Source organism: Peromyscus eremicus, chromosome 7 (genome assembly GCF_949786415.1).
Source record: "Peromyscus eremicus chromosome 7, PerEre_H2_v1, whole genome shotgun sequence".
NCBI lineage: Eukaryota > Metazoa > Chordata > Mammalia > Rodentia > Cricetidae > Peromyscus > Peromyscus eremicus.
The window spans coordinates 62,403,403-62,418,327 of record NC_081422.1 but is presented as its reverse complement, the minus strand read 5'-3'; the positions used below and the strand labels follow the sequence as shown (position 1 = coordinate 62,418,327).

The 14,925-nt window shown below is 41.3% G+C and overlaps 1 protein-coding gene across 1 annotated transcript in view; it reads right to left on the bottom strand.

The window, feature by feature from the left end:
* Positions 1-14,925, bottom strand: part of Vps13c (vacuolar protein sorting 13 homolog C) — a 152,753-nt gene that overhangs the window by 98,058 nt on the left and 39,770 nt on the right. The window contains exons 11-18 of the mRNA XM_059268181.1: positions 14,158-14,285; positions 12,180-12,286; positions 10,901-11,072; positions 8,803-8,865; positions 5,431-5,557; positions 4,604-4,698; positions 1,939-2,081; positions 881-1,073 (exon numbers count right to left, since the gene is read on the bottom strand). Coding sequence (XP_059124164.1) covers positions 881-1,073; positions 1,939-2,081; positions 4,604-4,698; positions 5,431-5,557; positions 8,803-8,865; positions 10,901-11,072; positions 12,180-12,286; positions 14,158-14,285 — 1,028 coding nt within the window. The remainder of the gene's footprint in view (positions 1-880; positions 1,074-1,938; positions 2,082-4,603; positions 4,699-5,430; positions 5,558-8,802; positions 8,866-10,900; positions 11,073-12,179; positions 12,287-14,157; positions 14,286-14,925) is intronic.

Here is a 14,925-nt window from a genome sequence, read left to right as displayed (position 1 = left end):
TACTAGCAAAGGACATGACCTCTGGTTTCAGCCTCCAGTTAAAGTAAATCTATCACTCAACACTGTACTTGGATTCTGCCATGCTCTGACATTTGGAGGCGAAGCAAGGGGAAAGTTGTTCACTCTTACCTATATATAAAACCTGAATATACAAATATCAGAGATTTTATAGGATGAAGAACATTCTGGAGATCAGCTGTACAGCAACTTAGTACAGTTGCGAATGTGCTAAACAACCTGAACCACAAATGTGTAAGATGGTAAATCTTGTCGTGTGTGTTCCACTACAATATAAAATCTTTTCAACTTTATCTTATCATCTGTGTGTGAGTGCTTGTGCACAGGCACACACACGCATATCATAGCACATGGAGGGGGTTCAGAGGACAGTTCTGTGGAGTCAGTTTTCCTCTGCTGCCCTTACACGGGTTCCAGCAATTGAACTCAGGTCATCAGGCTCGCATGGCCAAGTGCCTTTATCCACTGAGCCATCCTTTCAACACCCAAAAAAAACTTTTTTAAATTTTTTTGTGTGTATATGGTGTATGTGTATGTAATATATATAATCATGTGCGTGAGCAGATGAGTGCACCCACGCACATGTGCAGAGACCAGAGGAGAACACGCTGTCCTGTTCTGTCACTCCCTGCCTTCTTCCCTTGAGTCTGGGCTTCTCACTGAACACAGAGCTAGGCTGGCAGCCACAAGTCCTAGCAATCCTGCTGCCCACCTCCCACAGTGCTGGGTTACAGGCACATACATGCCCATGCCAACGTTTTATTTGAATGCTGAGAATTCGAACTCAGAGCCTCGTGTTTGCATATCAAGTGCACTTACGTATTAAGCCAACTTTAAGAAGTCACTCCCTGCCTACACTTACAGCGTCATAGATGACCTCCACAGGCTGGGACTGAACGATCAGAGTCTGGTCAGCAGGACTGTTCTCAGGGTTGGTTTCAAACTCAATTTCGAGCAAGGACGATGAAGTGTCACCAATGGAAGCCACCAGTGATGGCACAATGTCTTGTTGTCGCAAGCCTGTGACGTACCAATGTTCTAATTTTGCTTCTATCCTATCCAATAAGGAAAAAGCAAGCATGTAAGAGATGAAGTGATAGCTATTCCTTTGAAAATTCCTTTGAGAACCATCCCTATGCCCAAAGTCACAGCTCATCTTCTTAGGCTGGCTTTCATTTACCTACAAAACCTGCCTCTGTTGCTGTCAGTCACTCACTTATTAGCTGTTTACCATCCACATGAAAACCCACTTCAGTCAACCCCAGCACATGGCACACATCTGGTCACAGTGTTTAAACACAGATAATACCACCAACCTGTGTCCACGCCACTCCCACATCCTCCTCCTGCTTCTCCTGGCATCCTTCCCACCCAGCTGCCTCCACCTCCTACTGTCTCGGTTACTCTTGCCCACAACTGAGCCATGCAGTCTACCTGTGGGCATTTCATACCATGCTCCACAGTAAGTTGTCTAATGTGTTAAATGGTCTTAAACTAATTTTTTGTAGATACTCTTACCAAATGCAATGTAAAAGTCCTGAAAACAGAAATGTACTACACACTGAAGGGCCGCTGTGTGCACACACTCTAATAAAACACTGCCCGACAAACACTTGCAGAGGTAAGGAGGAAAGACAGAACAGTGATTTATACCATTCACCATAAAACATAAACAAATCTTTTATGCTGCGTAAGATTACATAATTGAGCTAGGCAGTGGTGGTGCGTGTCTTTAATCCTAATATTTGGGAGGCAGAGGCAGGTAAATCTCTCTGAGTTTGAGGCCAGCCTGGTCTACAGAGTGAGGTCCAGGACAGCCAGGGCTACTGAGAGAAGCCCTGTCCCGAAGAACCAAATATACATTTGGAGCCTAAAATCCTAAATGTAAATGAAAATGAAGTTAACTTCTTAAAAACTTACTTAAGTGCTTGTGCTCCTGGTCGCTGGGATACCTGGGTACCCAAGCCAATTATCTGAATTCTCAGGATTTCTGGAACATTCTTGTTTTCTCTTATTATAATAGAGGTGCTCACCAACTTCAGGGTCAGTATATGGGCCACATACTAAACAGAGGAATGAATGAAAATGGTTATCCTGTGAATGAATTCTGACTTTCATGGTTTCCTCTTAAATATGTCGAATCATCAAACGACTCAACAAAACCTACGAGTTCCAGCACCTACATATTCTACCTACTCTCCATAACTGAACAAGACTAGAACACTCAATGCAAGGCTACTTGGACAGACAGACAGCACACTTACAAGTGATCCAAGCGCATTGCTTAGTTTTAAAGAAACAGTGACCATCCTTTTAGGAAGAAAATCTCCACTGAGAAGCTTCCACTTAAGCAAACTTAGCATGTAACCAATCTTCTAGCTGAGAAAAAGAATTTGGGGACATGCTTCCCCTCAGAGCGTGTGAACTTTCAAGAGCATGAAGACAGCCTGTGAAGTGAGTCTCACCAAGAAGACACCCGGAATCAGGGCCTAGCACAAGGCAGTGGCACTAAGGAAACACTATCGCCTGGTCTGGTCGAGACCCGGGAACGAACAGCTAAAGGGAATCAGAGGAAACTCTCCAAATGAAGAGCGGAAAGACTGAAATGCAGAGAGTTGAAAAGGGGACAGAAGACACCACAAGGGCACGGCTCACATTGTGAGGAAGCATTGTGGCAGAAACTACTCACGCTGGTGAGACCTTTGACAGTCAAACTACGTGAACAAGAGCAAGTGTAAATTTATACCACAGTAAATGCTGAAAACCGAAAGAGTTACAAACCTTTCTCCACTCGATGGCCCCGTATCTTACATGAGCAACATTAAGTGGACTTAGTGAGTTGTCAGACAACAATGGGGGGGATGGAGGAAGAAAACAGTAATAGTTGGGAGGGGGACATCTGGGGATATGGGGGAGGTGGAAGAGGGATATAGAGATGGATTTGATCATATTTCACTGCATTCCTATAAGAAATTCTCAAGAATACAGGAAAATTAGAAAATTGTACTATGAAAAATTTAAGTAAATAAAAATGCCCTTCATTGATTAAAACACCATACAAAGGAAATGAATGAACATAAATGTCACATACAATACAGCTCACAGCTAAATGTACTGACAAACAGTATAAGCCAAACAGCAATAGAATCATGGACTCAAACTCTTTTTAAAAAGGAATCAACAACCTAGAATTTTAAACACAAAGGTAATGGGAGTACCCTTAAGACACATGGGAAAACAATAGTTATTTTCAGAAAAAAACAAAAATTACAAACAGATCTTCATTAGAGGGAAGAAAACAGCAGACATCACTCAAGAGAAGGGAAATAAAGGCAATGTCGGAGACAGAGCAATGAGGGGACCCAAGATGCAACTCGATGACACTTTCCATCTCCCCAAAATCATCTCTGCAGTCAACATAATCTCTAACGGTACCACAGCAGCATGTTTTCCCGAAAGCACAAGACACAAGACCTGTAAGTAAACCCACAAAGAGTCCCACAGTCAGGAGTGGGAGGACAAACCTCCTCACCTCACTTAAAGTAGGCACTTACAAATGATCACACAGGAGGGCCAACAAACCACGGAAACAGGCTCAATATCATTATCAGGAAAAATAGAAATTAAAAATACAGCGGGATTGCAGCCATCCCCTTAGAATAGCTCAAAGTAAACATGCGAAGAACGGCCATCACAATGAGTGATGTGTGGGGAACTTCTTGTTTCAAGTTATACATACATCTACCCTATGACCCAACAATTTCACTCCTAGGTATTTACTCAGTGGGAATGAAAACACACAGTTTAAAAAAAGGTAGGGGCGGGGCAAGCGAACTAAAAATAAAGACAACCCAGATGCTTTCAACAAAAGCACTAATAAGTAAGTCCTGCTATTTTCAAATGATAGACTCCTGCACAGCAATGAAAATGAATAAAATACATTAGGTGCAATGGCAAAGATGGCTCCAAGGACAGTGGCAGACAAGAGAAAACATGCTCTGTGCTTCCCTTTACAGAAAGACGGAAAAATACGCAGAACAAATCACGGTGTCCATAGCAAAACACCCAAGGAACGGAAAGAAGTGACCGTGGTACAGATCAGGACGCTGGTTATATCTGGGGAAGAGATGGGGGAGGTGTGGGGATTCTAGGATGGCTGCAATATTGCAAACCTTGACACTGGTTATATCTGGGGAAGAGATGGAGGAGGTGTGGAGATTCTAGGATGGCTGCAATATTGCAAACCTTGACACTGGCAATCCCAGTAGCCAGTGACTGTTCAACCTGTCAAATACGCAGGATGTTTTTGATCTGTTCACTCTTGCTATGCGCTAAACTTCTCAAGAAAAACACCTTAAAGATTCAACTGCACGCTCTAACAAGGACTTTCACCAGGCTCTTCCTCTACTCACTAAATCAAGCAGACCTACAGTTGAGGACTTTTGGGAAGGCTCCAGAACAGCATGAGGCAACCAAACTAAGGACAACACATTTTCAGCAGCTACTTAGAGCATCACTAAGTTAGCCCAACTCAAGATAACCCGGCAAGTGAATCAGGACACTTGTGAAGGCACCCGACACCTACCTGCTTGGGCAAAGCCAAGTTGTAGGTACTCTCACTGTAGCCAATGGCAGTGAAGAGCTTGTCTTTCTCCTCCGGAGTCATGAGATCATCGATGGCTACGAGACAAGACGGTCGGTCATTTAGGAAATGAATGGCTTCGGTTTTAAAGACATTTTTTAAAAAATAATCAATAAAAATATTATGTTGGGAAAAAAAGTCCACAGACACAAATGCTAAAGCAAAATCAGCCACCTAATTCCTTCTAACACTCTACTTTGGTTCATTTAAAAAACAAACAAGCCGGGCGGTGGTGGCGCACGCCTTTAATCCCAGCACTCGGGAGGCAGAGCCAGGCGGATCTATCTCTGTGAGGCCAGCCTGGGCTACCAAGTGAGATCCAGGAAAGGCGCAAAGCTACACAGAGAAACCCTGTCTCGAAAAATCAAAAAAAAACAAAAAACAAAAAAACAAACAAACAAACAAACAAACCACCCTGTATTTGACTGTTTGTATTAAGAAACTACAAAAAGACACTCACCGCTAAGGAAATTCAGTTCTCAGATATACACATTTTTAAATTTGCTGAAAATTTCAAAACTTACCTTGTCATTAAAACCCATTTAAAGTTCACAAAAAGGAATACAGAACACTGAGACCTCTAAGCATGAACATGTTAAATTTCTCACAAGTCATTTTTAAAGAACTTTCAAGTTCTACTTCAGGTAGAAAAATAAATCAATTCCATAGCCTGTCCCATGTGTTCACGTGTTCCTCTGCTGGGAGTGTGAAACAGAATCTGCATGGCTGTTCCTTGCCAGTGAATGATGATTGCCTGCCCTGAGACTTACTTTCAGGGATCAATGAGTCTTCATCTTTCTTCTTGGATTCTTTCTTTCCCCAAAACCCACTAAACCAGCCACGTTTCTCGCCTGCCTCAGAAGACTTTTTCCTTAACTTCTGCCCAGAATGAATGACCTGAAAAATAAAAATTGAAGATTCATTCAGAAGAAACAACTCTGTTCACTGTTAAATATAACCATGGTCAATTTTGTTTAATGCTTCAATAGAGTAAGACAGAAGAATCTGAAATGATGCTCACAGTATGGCCTGGATAGTGTGGGCTACAGATAACCTACTTCCTGCACCTACTGATAGAATTTGGGGGAAGACACGCTGTTTAGCTATAGCCAAGGACTCCATGAATTTCCCTATGTACTGTAATGTACAGGTGTCTAAGGAGACACTAGAAGAACAGGTTTATAAAATGAAAAGGATTCTTTAAAGGAAGATGCTTCTGCACCCATGATGGAGTAATCTAAAAAGCACATTTCAGAATTTACACACATTACTGGTTTGCTAACTAGTTCATGGCAGGAAAGAGTGACAGAAACAATCCTCAAATCCCATCTCACCTCTGGCCTGAAATAAATCCTAATGAGCTTCCTACTGATCCTTCTCTTAGCCCATCTTTCAAAACCAAAAACAAGTATGAAGAAAAGGGGTAAATGATTTAGACTCTACCTTCTCATTCTCTGATTTTAACAATCTGCCAATTCACTTTCAAAAGACTTTTCAATGGATAGCGAATCATTAACATACTTAAGTACCCCATAATAAAAAGTAAAAACAATACGAAAGAGAAGTCAATAGAAAAAGTTAAGTTCTATAATGAAAGAAGAGGTTTGATGACTGAATATAAGGCTAAGTGGGGGGAAAATGTTCAGTGTTTGTCTTACGTCACCCATGAGTGCAAGCATTCAAGAGTGAAGAGAGAAATAGATAGGAAAAGATATCAAGACGTATTAAACAGGGTATTTTCATTCTAGCATTAACATATATGTACATATATACTACACACTGTGTGTTTGTATTATATACATTTTATATAGACATTTGCATGTAGTGTTTGTGTACAGACAGAATGAGCAAGAAAGACAGACAGAGACAGTCAGTCATCCAAAAAGGAAAGAAGAAAGGAAGATTATCTGAAAGCATTCCACACATGTAACAGGTCGGGTCTGAAGCTCAGCGGTCACTCAGGGGCATCTGTCACAGGTAGTCAGTCACAGGTGGCCAGGTCACTCTCCTGGCAGCTCTTTTCTGCCTCGATTTAGAGCTGTGTTGACACAGTTCCCTCCTTCAACTCCGCACCACCCCCTGGTCACCTCTGAGTCATTTCCCATCTCTCTGAGCATGACAACAGAAGACTTTCAATCTCTGCAACTCCCCTCTACTTCCTTAGGTGATTTTATTCCATCTCACTGGTCTACCACATCCTGAACTGATACGCGCAGCATAGACTTCTCTTCTGAGCTCTGAGTTCACATTCCTGCATCTGATGTGATCTTCTCACACTGCACCCAAGCCGTTCCAACCCAGTCTTCCCCATCTCATCTGATGGCAGATCTACACTTTCAGCTGTCTATACCAAAGTAACCCAAGGCTTTCTAACTCTCATATCTAACCTATACCGGGTAATATGGGTTCTGCCTTCAAAACATCTAGACTCTGGCACACTGTATCTATTCCACTGTAACCAATCTCCAGCATGCTCCTGTCACCCATCCCCAATCGGTTCAATACCAACTGGCCTCCCTATTTGTACCCTCGTCCTCTCTCCTACAGCTGTTTGCAAAGCGCTAGGAGTTCTAAAGCATGCCCAGTTACAACATCCTGTTTCTCAAAATCAATATTAAAGACTTGCCAAGCCAGAATAAAAGCCCAAACCCACAGCTGCTTCTAAGAAGACCCTACCCAAGATGGTGATGTTCCGGTTCCCAGCAGTACCACTTCCACTATACTCTGCCACTTCCTGTACATCACAGTGGCTGCCACTGCCCTCTCCCCTCTGTTACAGCATCCCCTGAAGGAGCCCGATGAGCTCCCAGTCCAAATCCTTTACACTGGGACCATGTATTCTCTCCTGCTGGTTCAGCTCTGCCCTTGGACAACTCCCTGGCATCTCCCTCACCCTCCTTTAGTCATCAGTCCAATCTCCCTTTCTGAGTGAAGATGTCTCTGGCCTCCTGTTTAAAACTGCAATCCCAATTATTATCACTGTCTAGCCCCAGCACTCTATGTTTATGTTTAACTGTATGTTTATTATCCTTCTCTCCCACTGGAAGGGATTTCTTTGTTTTACTCACTCCCATATGCTAATACAAATGACAAAGAAGAAGGAGAAAACTATCATTTACTTACTCATTCCTGAGGGCCGGGCCCATAACAGTCCAAGTGTTTTAAATGAACTATCACACACCCCCATAACAAGCATGGGACACAGGTCCCATTATAAATGAGAAAACCAAAGCACAAAGAGATTAAACAGCTAGCCTCAGGTCACAAAATCAAAAGCCTATACAACTGGGACCATCTAACCTTCAAGTCCACACACTTAACCATAATCTAGAATGACACAAATTCGTTAAGTTTTTGCTAGCTAAATGAATAAGTACATGTGCTTTAGTCACTTTAAAATGAGTATGGACTGGACAGACGGCTGAATGATACAGCATGGCTCAATTCCCAGCATCACAGAACAGGGGTGGTATGCCTTTGAGAGCTCTAGGAAGGACTTAAAAGGAAAGGTAGGCAGCTATGGGCAGTAGCTCAGCACTCCAGAAAACACGTGAGGGAACGAGAGCACAGCCTTCCTTCTGCTGATCTACGTTTTCTAATGGTTCTATAAGCTCTATTTAATGTGAAATTCACCTTTAATCACTGAAAAGGAGGAGAAATGACACAGAAGAGCAGGTACACCATGTCCTGGTGGACAGGCAGGATAAAAACATTATGGACAAACTGGTTCTGATTTTGGAAAATAAGAGAAAGATAGCAGAAGGGAAGAGATAAGAAGGAAGAGGACAGGAAAAAAGGAAAAAATGCTTAAGTATGTTAAGTCATAAGGAAAACCACGAGCCTAATGAAGAATGTAAACTGCAAAGTTTCGAGTTGCTGGAATGATGGAGAACTTAGATTTACTTTTTTACAAATTTTAGATTACACAGTTTGAAAGCTCTTCCTTCGCATGTTAGTGGCTTTTTTCCAGTTAGTTTTCTCGAGAGACTAAATGAAGCAATAGGGAATTAATCTCTATTCTCGTTCGGGTAAACCTCAGCAACTTCCCATGAAATGAAGATTTGTCCATCCTGGGTCTAAAGTAGTGACAGAAACATGATTAAGAAAGAATAAAGTCAGTTAAAATCATAAAAAATGATTACCTCAACTTGTGCTTGTTGTCTCACTAAAATTATGTTAAACACATCTAGACTCTTCTCCAAGTCCTGCAAAACAAGACAAATAATGATTAGGTAAAAGCCATACTCTCTGAATGACGGACTCACCCAGGCCTGAACACTGGTGGTAGCCTAAGGAAAACACGAGCTAAAATGTACAGCAGGCTTTCAATTATTTTAATTTTCATAGTAAGAGAAAGGAAAGTTTTATTTCAAAAAAAATGGAATCACTATTAAATAGTTTGAAAATAAAGTTTTTTTCTGTAAGACATTATAAATGATTGCACATAAAAACAAGAATGTTTATGGTGGGAGCTGTGCTGGGGCGGAAGAGATGGCTCAGAGGTCAAGACCTCACTGGCTTCTCTAACAAAGGACCCAAGTTCAGTTCCTGGAACCCCCATGGAGGCTCACAACCATCTGCAACAGGAGACCCAATGCCCTTTGTGACCTCCACGGGCACCTGGCACATACGTGGTGCACAGACATATATGCAGGCAGAACACTCACACACATAAATAAAATAGATACACCTTTTAAAGGTTTAGAAGGCCGGGCAGCGGTGGCACATGCCTTTAATTCTAGCACTCAGGAGGTAGAGCCGGGCAGGTCTCTGTGAGTTTGAGGCCAGCCTGGTCTACAGAGTGAGATCCAGGACAGGCACCAAAACTACACAGAGAAACCCTGTCTTTAAAAACAAAACAAACAAACAAACAAACAAAAAAGGTTTAGGAAAGAAAAGAAAGGGAGATGTAGGGCTGAAGAGGTAGCTAGAAAACAGCCCTGGATCCCCTGCAGAGGACTGGAGTCCGGTTCCCAGCACCCAACTCTGGCAGCTCACAACCACCTCTAACTCCAGCTCCAGGGCATCCAATGCCCCCTTTCTTGCCTCCTTGTACTTTGTACTTGCGTGTACAAACCCACACACAGACATGCATATATACATAGTTTTAAAGACATAAAATTTGAAAAAGAATCCAAAAAGGAGACTCGTTTTAGGTATTTGTGCGTGTGTGTGTGCGCGCGTGTGCGCGTGATCCTTACTCCTTACTCTCCCCTATTCTGTATTATTTTATAGCCACTATATCATTACAAAAAAGGGGGGAGAGATATAAACTCGATGTATTACTTGAGTCACCACATAAACTAAAGGAGAAACCGGGACTCTAACATTTACTGGATGACCCGTATCTCAGGTCATTCATGAACGTTGTTTATACATCTCTTAGGACAGTGAGACAGACGTAGTTTTCACTTTATTCCTGAGGAGAAACATTCAACTTCAGGAGCTGAGGAACCTGTGTCTGTGACCAGAACATCTAGTAAGCACCAAGCGCCTGGGTCCCGATCTGGCTCCCACACCTATGCTCTTCCTGATGTCTCACACTGGTGACTGCCACGGTTCCTAAGTACAAGAGTCCAGTCGGGTCTCACATCCTGGACACCGTGACTCAATGGCAGCCACAGCCACCAGATGCTAGCAAGCAAGTTCTGTATTCTGGGTGCAAGAAAGACCCCAAGCCTTTCTCAGGAAGAAAGAGTTTTTGTTTCGTTTTGTTTCTAAATAATTCTTTAAGCTCTAAGAGGGAGAGACCACTACTGTTTAAATACAGGGATTTTTATCAACAAAACAAGATCTAACAAATGGACATTTAAATGAGTCTGATGTCCGTTTTCTAAACAGTATTAGAAAAACCAAACCCATTTTCCCAAATAGTCTCTAGCAGTTTTACTATATGTGACACTATGCTAGGGAAAAGGGACTGTTGGTTAATAAAAAGAAAAGAAAAAATAAATAATACTCTATTTTCTCATGTAATTTTTCTCAAAGCCCTGAGTCTGTTCTTTGTCGAATTATATTCTAATTCAAACTGTATACATAAGAATATTAAAAGAGCTAGGTGTGGTGGCTCAGGTCTTTAATCCCAGCACTCAGGAGGCAGAGGCAGGCAGATCTCAGCCTGGTCTACAGAGTGAGTTCCAGGCCAGCCAGGGCTATGGAGTGAGACCCTGTCTTGAATAAACAAACGGAGAATATTAAAGGGTGATCAGACATACAGCAATACTAACATTCAAAACATACCTGAATTTGTTTCTGTAGTTCTTCTGAGACTTTCGTTTGTGTTAACTTGCTTTTGTAGGCAATTTTGTAACTCTTGAGTAACTGCCTGTGTTTTTTTATGTTACTCCATGACCACATCTGAGTATATCTTCTTATATGAACTTCAAGGACAGAATCAATTGCATATTTCCACCTAAAGTCAAATGTTAATGTACACATGAATATACGGATGTAAGAAAATAGTTTTGACATTTCAGAGACACCACATTGTTGATTTTTTGTTTGTTTGTTTTCCTCTTCGCCTTCTTCCAATACCTCCAACAGTAACACTGCAAGCCCCCAGTACAACTCTCTGACCTATACAGAGTAAGCAAAGAAACACTCCAGGAAGAGGATATGCCAAAGCAACCCCACGAAAGCACAAAAGGATACATGTGGAGAACAGTACAGTCACGTGCTGGACAGTAACTTCGTGCTAAATGGCAGACCACTTAGAACACAATGGCTTCAGACAATTGTATTATCTTGTGATGTCACAGCTATCTTAGCTCACACTGCATGATGCCCACACAACCATGAAAAACATGTCACATAATAGATCTCCACTGTTAAGTGAAACATGCCTGTAGGCTGTGTTCTACTGATTGTAATCTTGAGTCCATATGGATGACTGACAAGACTTTTTAAAACATGCTCAAAGTCTTGAATGCGAAGACAAAACTTTGGGAATCCAAAAGCAGAATATACAACAAGGCATTTGTGAGGGGAAAAAAATCATCAGCAACACAGACAGAAAAATTCTCTCTTTTCTTATTGTTTTGGAAGAGTCTAGACAACTAGACCTTAAAGGCTTCCTAACTCTGAATGCTATATAATTATTCATTTCTCATAAAATAAAAGAACAAGAGCTAAGGCAATGACTCAGTGGTCCCTGTGCTGGATAATCAAGTACAGAACCTGAGTTTGCAAGCCCAGGATGCATGTAAAAGTTGGGTTGGTTGATGTACACCTACAGTCCCAGTGCTAGGGAGAAGGGGAATGGAACAAAAAGGCAGAGCTCAGGGGCTTGCTGGCCAGCCAGCAGAGCTGAAATGAGAGAGTTCCGGATTCAGGGAGAGACTATGTCCCAAAAAATAGGGATTGAGAATAGAGTGAAGCAATTGAGAAAGGCATCAATATCAACCTCCAGTCTCCAAACAGTCACACAGGCAAGCGCATCTTCACATCTACAACACATACACATACAGAGAGAGAGAGAGAGAGAATAATTTTTAAATTAAAAGAACAAATTCTAACTTACCATTGCCGACAATTGGTGTGAAGTGGTAAGCAAGGTTTGTACTTCCTATATGGTCCATTTCTAACCATATAATCCAGTGACTCCAAAAAGTCAATCATACTTAAGTACTATTGAGACAAGAACAAAGTTAGGTTTGTTATAGTGAACATGCAGATAAAAATTAGATCTGATTCTCTTTTTCTTGAGAATGCCAAAATCTCTGATAATTCAATAATATACCAACTACACCTGATTAAACCTGAGATTAGCAATTAGAAATTAAAGTACAATATTTTAAGTTCTTCTATAAAAGACAACTGTGCTGGTATTCAAACTGTCACATGACCAATAATAGACTTCATTTTCTTCAGATATTCTAAAATGGGGAATAAACGCAATAGTGAAATGGTGTATCTCCCAGTATTGACTGTATTTGTGTTTCTAAACCTGTCTGCTTTTCATCTAGACCCTCATTTTTGCCAATTTTTTGCCTCATTTTTGACTCTCAATCTGCTCCAAAAACCGATGCATAAGCAAGATGAAGCTCTCTAAGCACTCAATTTACTACCAACACAACTTTGTGCTGTGTAAGCCTGACGAACAGTTCAAATGAAGAGAAACACACAAGATACGGTTGAGAATGATCCCAGGCTCAAGCAGAATAAGGTCTAGCTTCCTTTGAATTTTCCTCAATACAATTCTACCCAAGGATTACTTGAGAAATGTGTCTAGCCTAAACTTCAACAATAAACTACATCCCAGATTTCAAAGACATTAGGAAGAAAGGATACAAAATTCTAGTTACAATTTATATTCACAATGTGATGAAATAAAATTATAGAAACATTAAGTAAAACAGATTATTCAGGTTTGTTTTAAGCTAGACATGGTGGTACACATCTATAACCCTAGCACTCAGAAAGCTGAGATAGGAGGATTGCTGCAAGTTCAAAGCCATCCTGAGCTATATAGTGAGTTCTGGACCACCAAGAATAAACAGATGAAAATTAATTATTTTCCCGTTTGGTAATGTAGCTACTAGAAAAGCTAAAGTGACAAAGGCCATTTACATTCTGTTTATTAGACAGCATTAAACTAAACGCCCAGGTATCAACACTCCTCGTCCTCTCAATTCAGGTCACCAGGGCTGCTATCCAAAGCCTCCAAGCCTATAGCCAAACTCAGAAAACAAACACATGAAAGACAGTTGCTTAAAAATTAAAGGAATGGTACTTGAGTGTCTGCTATTAAAAACTGAGGCAATGGGGTTGGAGAGATGAGTCAGCGGTTAGGAGCAGGGGCTGCTCTTGCAGAGGACCTGAGTTTAATTCCAGCACCCACATGGCAGCTCACAACCCCCAAAAGCTCCGGTTTCAAAGAACCCAACACTCTCACCTCATCTCCTTAGTCTCCTGAAAGCCCATATATTCAGAGGCTCACACACTACATATAAATAGAAATAAATAAATAAAGTTTAAAAAAAACTATAAAGGTGGCTGGCAAGATGCTCAGGGAGGAAAGGCTTGTGCCCAGCCTGCCAACCTGAGTTCAACTCCCAGACCTACAAGGTGGAGGGAGACAACTGACTCTTTCAAGTTGTCCTCCAAACCCATACCCATGGGTGCACACATCACACACACACACACACACACACACACACACACACACACACACACACAAGTCTAAAAGATGAGAAGAGAAAATGAGTAGAAAAACACACTAAAATTCTCCTATAATTATGAATTAAAAGGAAATATCATCCACTACAGTTTAATAAGATCAAGTATCATTTGTGGAAAAGGTCAGATTAATAGAAACTGTCTGAAATTTCTCTTTTAAGTCCCCCACAACCCACTTTTTTTTTTTTTTTTTTTTTGCATCAAATGTCAACAGAATGAAACAAAAGGACCACCAGACAACAGAGAATGACCAGGACAAGGACAACTGAAAATCAAGATTCAAAGCTGATTAAAGCCAGAGGTATCCAAGGGAACCTTACCTGAGGCTTCGTCAGCTCGATGGCAATATTTTGTACTTCGATGTTCCCATCAAGTTTGGGTGTTTTGAACTCTGATTCTGCACAGGGATTCATGTAGAGTTTTGCAGAGGCTGATATTGGCTGGAAAACTGACATCACATGGGAAGACAGAAGGTCTGATTACACGCTCTTAACTGTGAACAACTAGGAATAATTATGAGACTATCGCACTTTGAAAGTGAAAAAGTAAATGCCATGTATATGTAAGAAAATAACCATCAGGAAATGTGCAAGGCATGTGAACCCACAGAGACAGTGGCAGCATGCACTGGGCCTGCACGGGTCCAAGCCAGAGGGGGTCCCAGCACTGAGAGGCGGAAGAAGGCATGATTTCCCATCCCTGACCAAGAAGCTGTCTCCATCTGACAACTTCACGAAGGAAACTTAGTTTCTCCAAGGGAGCCTCACTGGGTATACAAACATACTTAAGGACTGGCCCATGCCCAGCAATAGACAGCCAACACAAAACTAACATAGTGGTATTTTTGGAGATTTTTTTTTTGTCTCATTATGCTTTGTCTGGGCATTTTTTTAACCTTACTAGTGTTTTGTTTACATATTATGGTTTCCGTTTCTGTTTTTCTGGCTTTTCTGTGTATGCCTGTGCCTCTGCATGTGTGTGTGTTTCTCATGCTTTTTCTTTGTTGTTTTTCTTACTCTGTTTTGCTCTACTCTCATTTGTTTGTTTTTGTATTTGCCTGTTTTCTAAAGAGAGAGAAAGAAGGCGTG